Genomic DNA, 12,881 nt, shown 5'->3' on the forward strand with positions numbered 1-12,881 from the left:
TCTAGACCAACCCCATATTTTGGTTTGTCTCTCTGAACTCTCTTTCTCTCTAGTCTCTACCATAGGAATCTCTGTAACCCTGAGTTTTAAGCATGAATTCCTTTGTTTTTCTCTATCTCCCTTCTTCTTTCTTCAATCTTTGCAGCTTCACAGTTACTGTTATTTCATGAAACGAAAGTAAAAATTTAATTTTTTGAGTTCTCTGTTTTTTCTTTCTTCTCTCAATAAAAAACAGACACTCATAGGATTCTTATCTTTCTCTCTCCCATGGATTCAACTCGCATGAGTGTTCTCTTCCTGCTGATAGCTCTGTGCTCCCCTTTCAATTTCATCCAAAGCCCAATGGATTTTGGCCCCTTAAACTTCCTCCAAACCAGTGACAGTGCCGCCATAGACTTTGGCAGGATTTTCTTTAACTCCCCCTCTGCAATCCTTCAACCAAATTCAGTTGATGAAATCTCTCTCTTACTAAAATTTATCTCTCTCTCTTCCTATAGCAAAGTTACAGTGGCAGCAAGGGGAGCAGGGCACTCCATCCATGGCCAGGCCCAAGCTCCCAATGGCATTGTCATAGAAATGGATTCGCTCCCTCTCTCTCTTAAAATCCACAGGAAAGGGAAGAGAGATGAAGGATATTCTTATGCAGATGTGAGTGGTGGGGCTCTCTGGATTGAGGTCTTGAGAGAAAGCCTGAAGCATGGGCTTGCTCCAAGGTCCTGGACTGATTATCTCTATTTGAGTGTTGGTGGAACTCTCTCTAATGCTGGAATCAGTGGCCAAACCTTCAAGCATGGCCCTCAGATCAGTAATGTTCTGAAACTCGATGTGATCACAGGTAAATGCATTGCTTGGTTTGCTTTCTCAAAAACTCATTATGGATTTTATGCTTGGTTTGCTTTCTCAAAAACTCATTATGGATTTTAAGCTCTCTCTCTCTCTCTCTCTCTCTAAGGTTTTTGCTGAAAATGGGGCATTAAAAGATCATTAGTATATCTCGGGTAATGGGTTTTGAGGTCTCTCTCTCTCTCTCTCTCTCTCTCTCTCTCTCTCTCTCTCTCTCTCTCTCTCCATGGTTATGACATTGGTTCGCTGCGAAATGTATTTATTCTTTGCTGAAATTGTTTAGTTGGCCTTCGAGTTTAGTCACAAGTACACTTCCAATTATCTGATTTAAAATTTTTATCACCACCTCTTTTTACTAGAAGTAAATGGTCTCTTCTATATTGTTCGTTTGTTTTTTTTGAGAGAGGCTTATATTTGATAGTTTTTTTTATACTTTTCTTTTATTTTTCTAGAGAGGGAGAGACTTATATTTCATAGTTTTAATGGGATTTCCTGGCAATGAATGGTATCTGTTTCAGGAACAGGGGAAATTGTGAGGTGCTCTCCGAGCAAGAGGGCAGAACTTTTCTATGGGGTTTTAGGAGGGCTTGGTCAATTTGGGATCATAACCAGTGCCAGGATTGTGCTAGAAGATGCACCTCATAAGGTACGTGTCCACCATTCTACAAAAAAAAAAAATCTATTTCTTTTGCTTTCGCTCCTGCATCGTTAAAACAACCCCATTTAAAGAGAGATTGAATGAGAGTTTGCTGTGGGAGAGAGAGAGAGAGGGCTAAACGTCTCCCTTTCTTTTAGAGAGAGAGAGAGAGAGCAATGCATCTGTTTTGTTATTGTTGGAGTGTAACTGTAACCTTTTCCGATACAATCTTGCATCTTCTCTCTCTACAATCTTTCTTTGTACCCACTCATTTTTTACGTTGATTCCTCCCTAAAATAACTCGCTAAAAACCAAGCCGTTTCCCACCCACTGACTCTATTTTAAATCGGTCAGGTGCAACCGGGGTTTGGTGCTTTCTGACAAGCGTCAAAATATTGTTAACTTATGTTAGGTGACGCAATTAGATCTAGGCCGTTGGATGTTACCACTACCGAGTGGCCTAATTGGGGGCTTAATCTCTATTTAGGACAAAAGCCTAAAACATGTTCACCTGTTTCGTAACTTCTACTTCTTAAACACTGTTCCAAAAATCAAAACAGACTTGGAAAATGGCCAGGGGCCGCTCCTAGTAACCGGTAAACCGGCTGGTTCACCTAGATTAATCGGGCTGGTCCTGACCTTGACAACAAGTGTTAGATAAATAAAAATTATTCCAAAAGTATCCAAAGTATTTTTTAAAAAATAATTGAACAAACCACATCCAAATGAAATTAAAAAATAGTGAAAACATTGGATTTCAAAAAAGGAATATATGTAATGAGACCATTTACCTTTGAAACAAAGTGGTCACAATTGATCTTGACCATTAGGATGGATTTTTTTTTTTTACAATAAACCATTGGATTTAAAATTTGGTGGCTGCATTTATTTCATTGGTTAAGTTCAAAATTCAATTTTTTGTTTTCAAACTTTGTGATACATCCAAACTATCAAATTTCACATATTATGGTTACGGTTGTATGTGATTGTTACCTTTCTATGCAAAGAAAAAGTAAAAGGTGCAGTTGGCATACGGATGCATATGTAGGTGTAGAAATAAGCTGCACCTTCAAATTTTATCGTGGTATATAATTTTGATGTAAAATGTTCTTAGGATTAGCTCAAAATCTTTTTTTATATCTAATTATAAAATTTTACATTTAAAAAATGATTAAAATTAAGTAGATCTATGGACGGTAGATAATATGTTGTAAAATGCACTATATCTGAGATTTAAAATCTTTATATTTTTCATGGTCATAAGTCTCGATGTCGAGATGATCGAGATGATCAATCGAAGGGTTTTTCAACATTAAAATTATTTTTTTCGATGGATTTTTGAAATGCATCAAAAATCCATCCGTAGTTCTACATTATAAGGTTGCATCTTATATAAACTTTTTCGAAAATAGATATACAATCTCCTTAAAACAAAAAAAAAAAATGCAGTTTCTATAAGGCTGCAACGATATTTGTTGACATTGGGCTGCAGCTCTCTGTTCCGTTCAAGGTACAGATTTTGCTCACTGCCCAATAAGGACTACTTGTAGAACTGGGCTCCCGGTTACGTTGGTTGCCCTTTGTCCGGGGTTTAAATTTCAGTTTCTATAGGGCTGCAGCGATATTTGTTGACATTGGGCTGCAGCTCTCATCTATTTTGATGGTACGGATTTTGCTCACTGCCCTATACGGCTGCAGGGATATTTTTTGACATTTGGCTGCAGCTCTCCGTTCCGTTCATCTATTTTGATGGTACGGATTTTGCTCACTGCCCAATAAAAACTACTTGTAGAACTGGGCTCCCGGTTACCGTGGTTGCCTTTTGTCGAGGGTTTAAAAAAAGGATGAGTCAAGCGCGTCCGGCTCCACTCGATAATAACGAGCCGATTCCACACGTAAAATTAGAACCACCCTAATGTTTTCGCATGCCTACCTTATTTCATATTTCATATTATATAGGTATTTATATAGTAAAGTTGAATATCTATCTTTCGAAGTGGGATAATTCTCGAACATTATTAATGAAAACGGAATGTAAATATATTCTATTAATCAACAACTTATAATCACATTCAACGAGACCTTCGCTATTTCTTTTGACCTCCCAAGGTCGAATCCCTTTGGACGTTACATTTTTGTTGTATATAGTGGTATAAATATTTTTGTAAATAATATAAAAAACATAGAACAATAAGAAATAAAAAAGTTCAATTTTTTTATAGCAGTTAATTTTTGTTATATATAGTGGTATAATTATTTTTGTAAATAATATGAAAGGTATAAAAAAATAAAAAATAAAATCATGTAATGTACGCATTTTATTAATTTTTACATTGATAACCAAATTTTTTATTTTATTTATTAATTTTTACATTATAAATCATGTAATGTACTATTTTTCTTACAGTTGTCAATAATACATTTTAAATTAGATAATATTATAAAATATTTTTAATTTGTTATTATTTGTCTAATAAAATAAGTATAAAATATAAACTAATAATTATAATTTCATTATATAATATTATAATTAGTTAAGTTGTAATAATTTTGGATTATAGTTAGTTAGACTGTAATAATTTGGGTTTTTTTAGCGGATTAGGGTTTTTTTTGTCGAAACGAGATTTTAATGATTATTCTTTCATTGATTTAGTCTACTCTTTATAATAGTCCATGTATAATTATATATTTTATCCATGATAATTCTATGATTTTTCTTTTATGTGATGCAAATTTAATAGTTAACATTAGTTTGTACAGAGAAAGAGCATCTCAATATTCACAAATTGATGAAAAAAATGAAAGTTAATAATGTAGTACATTCATTTCTTATTGGATTCCTAAAAGATAATATTTATAACGGTTTTTAATACTTTTTTTAAAAAAATTTAAAGCTTAATCCGACCTATTCGGCCGATTCTCGATCCGGATCGTCGATTCGTCGATCCATATGGATTTTTGAGATGCCCGATCCGAATCACCGTTCCGCTTTTTAAACCATTGCTTTTGTCTTTTCTAAAAAAATTTCTCTCTTATCTTTTCCATGGCCACAGATTCCCTTCCACCCATTTAACTCTATGTTCATTCTCGCTCTACATCCTCACTTCCTAAATTCCTTTCCATGCTCACACTCAAGTTTCTCTCTCAACAATGTTAGCCCTAGTTCAAGCGATTTCTTCATAACAAAATGCCTATGGCTTCTACTACTGTAACCCAAATGTAAGGGATTCCACTTTTCAGCCACTGCAACATTTGCTGCATGCTGATAACACAATAAAAAAACCTAGAGAGAGAATATTAACAGGTGGGTTTAAAGAAGGAGAGGATGAATCTTTTGTGGCTGTACCAGTAGGTAAGAGAGAGAAATCACAACACCAAAACAGGGACATGGGAAGAAGAGGGAGATAGAAGTATGTAGATAGAGACAAACAAGAAAACCCTTGGATTAAGGGCAAATTTATTTGAATCTTCTGGTTTTTGAAGGATCTTTATAAATTTTATATAGGATAAGTTCAAGAATTCTGGTGCATTAATCATGGCAATCTTACAGGAGATTCGTTCATCTATTTTCAGTACCTCTGAATTTGCTCAGTTCTTTCAATTCCAAATTTCTTGCAAGTATTTTTCTAAGGATTTTCGTCAACCCTCTTAAAGGACCCCAAAATTTTCAGAGTAGATAGAGAAAACGGGTTGGGTTCTGGGTATGTAGTTAGGGGTAGAGAGAGAAGATGGGGTTCAGATAATTGGGTTTATTAAAGAATGTGTGTCGCTGAGAAGGGATACCAGAGAAAATCAAACTATTATGTACTCTTCTAGATGGTGGCAAGGGTCGTGAGGTGATTTTCCGGCAACCAGATAAAAGAGAGGAATGTTTTCCGGCAACGAGAAAAAAGAGAGGAGAGTGCTCCTAGAAGCTCATTAACTTTTCTGCATAAGAGGGAGAAGAAATGGGGAAAAAAGTTGGGAATGAAAATGAATGGGAGGGGTAAACGGCGCCTCCCATTTCCCGGTTTTACGTCCACACCGATCAAAACTTATTGACGGCGTAGGAGGCTGCAGCCCAACCTATTTCACTGAGGCTGCAACGTTATAGAAACATTTTCCTTTAAAAAATCGATTTGTGGCCCAGGGTATTTTAGAAATAATCTAGAAAAGAAAAAAAAATGTTTAAAAAAATATATATTCATGGCCCAAAACACTTTCCAAACTTTGCCAAAATGATAAAAAACATTCAAAACATATTACAAACAAATACTTATTTTTTGAAATTTTATATTTGTTTTGAATTTTTCTTTAAAATACCAGACTAGACCACCCAAAACTAGCCAAAATCGGATTGGCAAGTGCCCGGTTCCAGTTTGGCGGACTAATTCCAAGTTGAACCGTCTGAATTTGCGAATACTGATTGATTCTAAACCAATATACTCCTTTAGTTCAGCTTTTTCGGAGAGTTCGGAACTAGGTCGGCTGGCTCCGAAGTGGCCATTTTAGAAGGAAAAATTAATTAAAAGATATGAAGGTAAATATAAAATGTCCTTCAATTCCTCTGATCATTAGGTATATTAAAAGTAAACAAAATTTTACCCCCCTTATGCTTTACTTGTTTTTGTGTTTTTAAAGCTGGTTTTCTCAGCTCATATGAAAGTTTAGGCAATTGCATTTGTTGAGTATGTCCTTGTCAAATGACATTGTTATGGGCCGGCAACGTACGTGGTGCTTACTTGGAGTTGGAATTGTTTTATCCTAATTTTCTGTTGATTGACACTTCACATGTTTGCTTTTCTCTCTCTCTCTCTCTCTAAATGTATTGCAAAGTTTGGTTTTTATGGACGTACTTCAATTATCGACTTCCAGTAGGTCACTTAACTTGTGTGGAAGTACCAAAGTACCATACATTATTGAAATATGCTCTCCTTCTATTTCTCTCTCTCTCTCTCTTAATATGTGTTTTCTCTCTCTATTCTCTCTCTCTCCAGTTTCCACTGCTACGAATCAAAGCCACGGGACTGTGTTTTGGTGATATATAAAATATGAGCGCTATTCTGTGTGGGAGTTGTTCAAATCTATTTTGTAATCACCCACCTATGATTCCTTATCTACTTGGGTTTGGGTTCGGTCAAATAGTTCCAATACACTTTCTGGACACTCTCTCTCTTCCATACTTTCTTTGTTGCTGATATTGGGACCAACGGGTGGGACTGTTGATTAGTACTTTAGTCAGTCTGGTCCGATAATCAGTTGAAACCACCGATTGAAAAATTGGTTAAGTAGTTTCTACTCAGCCTCGGCTCTTGCTGAGTTGAGTTGTCCCAAGTTGGGTGTCCAACTCCCTGATATTAAAAAATAAAAAATATAAAAAATTCTAAAAAATAAGAACTTCACTTGGGATAGTTTTCTTTATGTTTTTTATCTTTTAGGCAAGGATTGGAAAGTGTTTTTTACCATAAATACTTATTTTTAATATTTTCCCCCTTTTTTTGGGTTATTTAAAAAATACCTCAGAGTTGATTTTTTAAAATCTATTTTTTTACTACATTTTTAACGAAGTGTTTTGTTTAGTCTGACTTTAAATATACATTTCCTATTTTTTGAATTTATTTAATTTTTTTTATAAATTTTTAACCTTTGTTTTCTATTGCTTCGTTACTCAACACTACTCGGCCAAGTTACTCGGGCCCACGGCCAATTACTAGGCCCGAGGCGCACTTTCTAACACCAGTCGAAACTGACATTTCGCAAATTTGGGCTTTTCATTCTCGCTTGCAATGGGTTGGATTGGCTTGCTCTTATAAAAATTGATTCAAGGTGTTTGTCCCTCTCACTTGCAGGTAAAATGGGTGCGGGCATTCTATGATGATTTTGGGGCTTTTACAGAGGACCAAGAAATGCTGGTTTCAATGGCAGATAAGGTGGATTATGTTGAGGGTTTTATGGTATTAAATGAGCAGTCTTTGGAAGGTGCTTCCGTTGCCTTTCCCTCACATTTCCACTTTATTGCCTCCAATACCAATAATACCTCCCAAGTTTACTATTGCGTTGAGATTGCGTTTTATTATTACTCCCAAAAGGCATCCCATGTGGAAAAGGTACACTTTCACTATCACACTTAAAAGGTTTTTGTCTTGCATTTTCTAAGATTTTGCTCTTACCCTTTTTGATGCTACTTTTCCTTTTTGGGACTATCATGTATTATTTGTCGCCATATTCCCAATGTGCTATCGTTGCAACTGCCATTAATCAATGGGAAATTCATGAAACCATGATGAATGCCACTGCATTCTCCTATAAATCCATATAGAATAATAGAAGACATCACAAAAAATGTCAAATTTACCCCACACCTCCAATACCTCTTAAACTTCATCACTAACCCAACATTGTTCTTGCTATTTTTTTTGAAACAAAAGATTAACTTTTTTAGGATGAAAATACCCCTCTAAAACCACATTTTTTTACCTACTCTCTCTTTGGTAAGGGCTCAAGCTGGCCTGACACACATTTTCGATAGAGACCCAAAGGTGATTGTTGTGCATAAACAACTTTGCTTATTGCGAAGCCGGTTTGGTACATTGTGATGTGCCAGACCAACTTTAATTGTTTTTGTCATAATTTTTTTTTTTTTTACTTTAGCGTGGTTGCAAAAAACGAAGTAGTATTGTAATTAATAATGTGGTTTAAAAAGTAAAACCTATTGATTTTATTAATGGGTCTGTTTAAAAAGTTTTGAGTCTAGGTGGTATCCATAATTTCTAATAAAAAAAAAAAAGAGTCAAACCCATTGATTTCATTAATAAGTACAAAATATGATTTTTGCTTCCGCTTCTCAAATAATAAATTAGGGTATGAATTGGGCTTGGGCTTGACCGATAAGACGTTGATATTAACAAAAATACATCTCAAATTCGATTCCTACAACTGAACCATCTACAAATAAATAAATAAATAATAGCTAAGGATAATTCTGCAATTTGACTTCCATAAGTAGCCCAAGTCAAAGGATACATTTTTCCAATCTGATCTGGATTTCAAAACCCGAATATACTCTTCCATAAAAAAATTTGGTTAGAATTAGTTTGGCTCGACTTTAGTGGTCACAGCGGAACAATGACTATATTAACTTAACTAGTTTGGTTCTAAATTTGTCACGTGTTTTTTAATAAAAGTTTCATTTAAAATTCCAAACGCAAATGAGGCCGAATACCACGCGATCATAATTGTGGCATTTTTGTATATTATGTAAAATAGTCTAAAAAGTCCACATTATTGATATTTTAGTTGCTTTTACCACTTCAATAATATTTTTCAAGGTACCCAGTTATTTTAATGATATTTTTATATTTATTATTAATGCCCTAAAAAATGTGTATCGGGAATTGTTCATCCGAATTGGGAATCGGTGGGACTAGCCCAATTAGAATGAGAATCGGTCCGATTTTGATAGACTCACCCAGTTATGTCTGAGTAATCAGTTAGTCTCTAGGAATCAAACTATCCTGATAAGTCGAATTGATGGTTTCCACCAAATTTTCTTTGCACTGTTTTTCAATTTTTAAATTTTGTCAAATATGAAAAATGTTGTTTAAATTTATTTGAACTGGAGAATAGGTCCAATCTGGCCCAGATCAGCAATCTAGAACAGTCAAGTGATTGACCTATCCGGCATCCCGATCTTGGCTTTAAAACACTGCTTGTTACTGAGTTCTTGCGTTGATATGAGCTCTTCGAGAATTGTAAACACACACTTGAATACTGCATTCTGCCTCGTATGCTTCTATTTCCTGGTGATTCTTGTTGTTTTGGTTAGAAATTGACTCCTTTTTCCTTTTTGATTTCTTTCACAGGTTGCAAAGGAGACACTACGAAAGCTAGACTGCATCCCCTCTCTTGTGTATGAAACGGAGGTGTCCTACTTTGATTTCTTGAACCGCGTGAGTGCCGAAGAGGCAAACCTTCGGGCTCGTGGTTTGTGGGAGGTGGCTCACCCATGGCTCAATATGTTTGTGCCAAGGTCCCAAATAAAGGCCTTCAAAGACCTCCTACTGCAAACCATATCACCAGACCATTTTGAGGGGCCAATCCTTATCTATCCAATTCGAAGAGACAAGTAAGCCCCTCGCATCTTTCCCGTATACTTTCTGACACCATAGTAAGGGTGGCAATGGGCCGAGTCACCACAAATAGAGGTTGCCCCGGGGCCTCTTTGGCTCTATGAGGGTGGGCTGGTCCGATTGGGATTAGGTTGGGCTAGGGCCATGCCTTGCCCAGCTCATTGCCCACTCTATATTATAGTCTCTATATTATAGTTAGGGATGAAATGGATTCTCAAGCCATTTTAAGAATTATTGACACCAAAATTACATCTTATGATAAAATTCGTCGGTGCACATTATCTTAATTGTTTAGGGTTACAACCTTATGCAAACCGCACCTGTGTAATTTTTACTACATGCCTCAATGAAGTGCACGCACTAAAACTGTCTTCTCGATTTGATAATTAAAATAAAATAAAAGTTAAAGAGTAATATGCACTCTCTACCATCTGATCAACATTTGTCTTGAGAGTGCCAACGTTTTGGTGACAATTTCACGTACACATATATACACATGCATATATGTATGTATGCATGTATGTATGTTTTGACAGGAAAGATCAAATCAGGTCTGGTCCTACCGGGTTAGGTCTGATTTGGGGTGGACTTCACTCTAACCTGACCCATTTACGGCCTCAAGCATGAGTGAGGGCCTATGCTATGCGCAATCCCAAAACTTTAGGGTTAAGGTCTTGAGGAGAGTGGTGGGGGACCATGAAACCTAAATGATTGGGCATCTCAACTTGGGTGTTGTTTTATTGTTAAGCTTTTTAGGGGCCTTTATCGATGGACTATCCCTTTTTGAATCTCGGAGATGGGCACCTTTGTAATGATTTGGGGTTTTTTCTTTATTAATGAAGTGATTCCCCTGGTTTTTAGGCCAATTTATAACAAAGGCCTTTCTATGCTGTGAAATTCATCCCTGGTCCAATTATTATAATAATCGTTATTGTAATGAAGTGCTCATATGACTTCTCAAAAATAAAGCCATGGAGAAGATGGCCTTTCTAGTTAAGGGTTAGGAGCTGGGAACCCCTCTTAACTGGCTGAAAAGGAATTTCTCAAATGATTAATTTTGGATTTAGATCCAATTCCCGTTCCATCTCATTCTTCCATGAAGAATTAGAATTTGGCCAAAAGATATTCGACTCCCACATGAGTAGAATGTTCATGTACTCACTTCCATAAAGCCCCACATAGAATTACTTTTAGGACCTCAAATTTTGGATATGGAACCTCTTCAACCCATAGATTAACTTCAATAAAAAAATTCTTAATTGCACCCACTATGTACTTGTAAAAAATTGTCTCAAGATTGAATAGAAACCATCCAATTCTTAGATGGTGGGATCTAAGTATTACAAAACTCAAATTTTTCATTTCTTTAAAAGGATCATCTAGTAATTTTATATGGTTCCCAAAATTTCAAATTGAAAAAATACTCCCAAATAGTTCTTTAGATTGAGGGAGTAAAAGTAAACGATAGCCCAGAGAAAGCATAGTACATGTGCTCTTAAAATTGTATTCTTGAAAAAACAATAGAATTGTATTTTTGGGAAAGGAAATGAGCAACATGGACCTTAAGACCATTGTTTAATAATCGCGTCTCTGACTCGAGAATCATCTGCATCGAAACGAATCGTGAGGCTAGCAATTCCTTGACAATAAAAACCATATTACCTAGCCCGACTTGGGAACGGCCGAGTCAAACTGGGTAAGGTTTTGGTGAGTCCACCGACTCGCTTATTCATATGAGTCCTCTATCCAAAATCCATCCTAGAGATAGATTTTGGATCTAAAAGTTTATGAATTGATAATCTCAGCATTGGTCAAAATGCATATTAAAAAGGAGAATAAATTTTTAAACATAATAAAATTTTGTGATCTTTTATTAACCCCGTTCATTCCGGGTTTACGGGGGCCACCATTTTTCCATGTGCATTTCAAGATGGAGGTGGGATGTGTAAAGGAACACACCACACATGTAGAAGTGCGTTCTCACACACATAAACAATTTGCAAAGATATATTTTTTTTGGGAAATTTGCGAAGATTTTTTTTTTTGAGAAAGGGGCTGGGGTTGTGATGGTATCACCCCTGTACCTTAGTCACCACATTGTGGTTTTCATTTCCACCGACACCACTTTACTGACACCTTCAAAAAATAACCCCTATTTGAAAATATGGGTAGGAGTGATTTCCCTGCCGAATTACCCAAAAACAATTTAATTTGCCATGGATTTGTTACCAAAAAAAATTCCCATCTCTCCCTCTTAAACTTGCTCTTAACCGTGTGTTTTTCTTGGATTTATTGCGCATAGGTGGAATGGAAACACATCAGCTGGTAAACCCTGAATTACCTAAAAACAATTTAATTTGCCAAGATGGATTTGTTACCAAAAATTATCATCTCTCCCTCTAAAACTTGCTCTTTACCATGTGTTTTTCTTGGATTTATTGCACATAGGTGGAATGGAAACACATCAGCTGTTTTACCAGAAGATAAAGAGAACATTCTTTACATAGTGGGCATGCTAAGGTCAGCCTCTCCTCAATGTGTATCAGAATCTCCATGCCTTCAATCCTATCTACAGCAAAACAACAAGATCACAGAAGGGGCCACCTCCATCTCCTTACATTCAAATTCCAAAATTCAAATTGCAGACCCCAACGGTCAAGATCATGAACTTGAGACGATTTCTGGATCCGATAGCCTGAAGCGGTCGGACCTTGGTGGGAAACTGTATTTGTCATATTACTCTGAGGAGGAGCACTGGAAGAAACATTTTGGTGGGAAATGGGAGAGATTTTTGGCGCGAAAGAAGATGTTTGATCCGCTCCAGATACTAGCTCCAGGGCAAAGAATTTTTAAGAGGAAATACAGTGCGCATTTATGAATTTTTGTTTAGCTTTTTTTCTTTTTACTTTTATTGGGGAGGGGGGAGAGGAAGTTTGTGTTTTAAATCCATTTATGGGTATATGGGCTGTTGTACAGAGAGGAGAAGGGGAAAGTAAATGTTACAGAGCTCAAGGTCTTCTGCCCCATGTTTTTTTCTCTCTTTTCAATATAGCTAAAGGACCCCAGTTTTCGCATGGCCTCACATCCCCGAGAATCCCTTCTTTTAGCATAAATTGGAATTGTTAACTTATTAGATACCAAATTGGATCGTTTGGGATGAGAGTCACAAAGTTCAAGATTTATTTTTTTTTTGGAACTTTATGTCTAATCGATGACATTTTTACAAACACTCATTATGATATCTATGGGACAAAAATAATTGTGACCTCATTATATAAAAAGTAAACAGTCTC

At 36.1% G+C, this 12,881-nt stretch overlaps 1 protein-coding gene across 2 annotated transcripts; it reads left to right on the forward strand.

Annotated features, from left to right (window-relative positions):
* Positions 1-518: 518 nt before the first annotated feature.
* Positions 519-12,662, forward strand: LOC18437669 (cytokinin dehydrogenase 3). 2 transcript variants are annotated; one of them, XM_088847110.1, is made up of 5 exons: positions 519-835; positions 1,362-1,489; positions 7,309-7,566; positions 9,322-9,584; positions 11,891-12,662. In XM_088847110.1, exons 1-5 carry the CDS (start codon positions 577-579, stop codon positions 11,922-11,924), a joined length of 942 nt encoding a protein of 313 aa, XP_088703236.1. In that variant the 5' UTR covers positions 519-576; the 3' UTR covers positions 11,925-12,662. The 2 variants fall into 2 exon arrangements, with proteins under 2 accessions (XP_088703236.1, XP_006847935.3); XM_006847872.3 differs by having other exon boundaries at positions 12,037-12,662.
* Positions 12,663-12,881: the final 219 nt, after the last annotated feature.

The sequence above is a fragment of the Amborella trichopoda genome, chromosome 9 (genome assembly GCF_054954075.1).
Source record: "Amborella trichopoda isolate Santa Cruz 75 chromosome 9, AtrichopodaSantaCruz75HAP2 v2.0, whole genome shotgun sequence".
Lineage (NCBI taxonomy): Eukaryota > Viridiplantae > Streptophyta > Magnoliopsida > Amborellales > Amborellaceae > Amborella > Amborella trichopoda.

Coding starts and splice junctions, on each gene's coding strand:
- LOC18437669 (XM_006847872.3), top strand. CDS start 577: ATGGATTCGCTCCCTCTCTCTCTTAAAATCCACAGGAAAGGGAAGAGA. Junction 1,490..7,308: donor TAGAAGATGCACCTCATAAG/GTACGTGTCCAC, acceptor TCTCACTTGCAG/GTAAAATGGGTGCGGGCATT. Junction 9,585..12,036: donor TATCCAATTCGAAGAGACAA/GTAAGCCCCTCG, acceptor TATTGCACATAG/GTGGAATGGAAACACATCAG.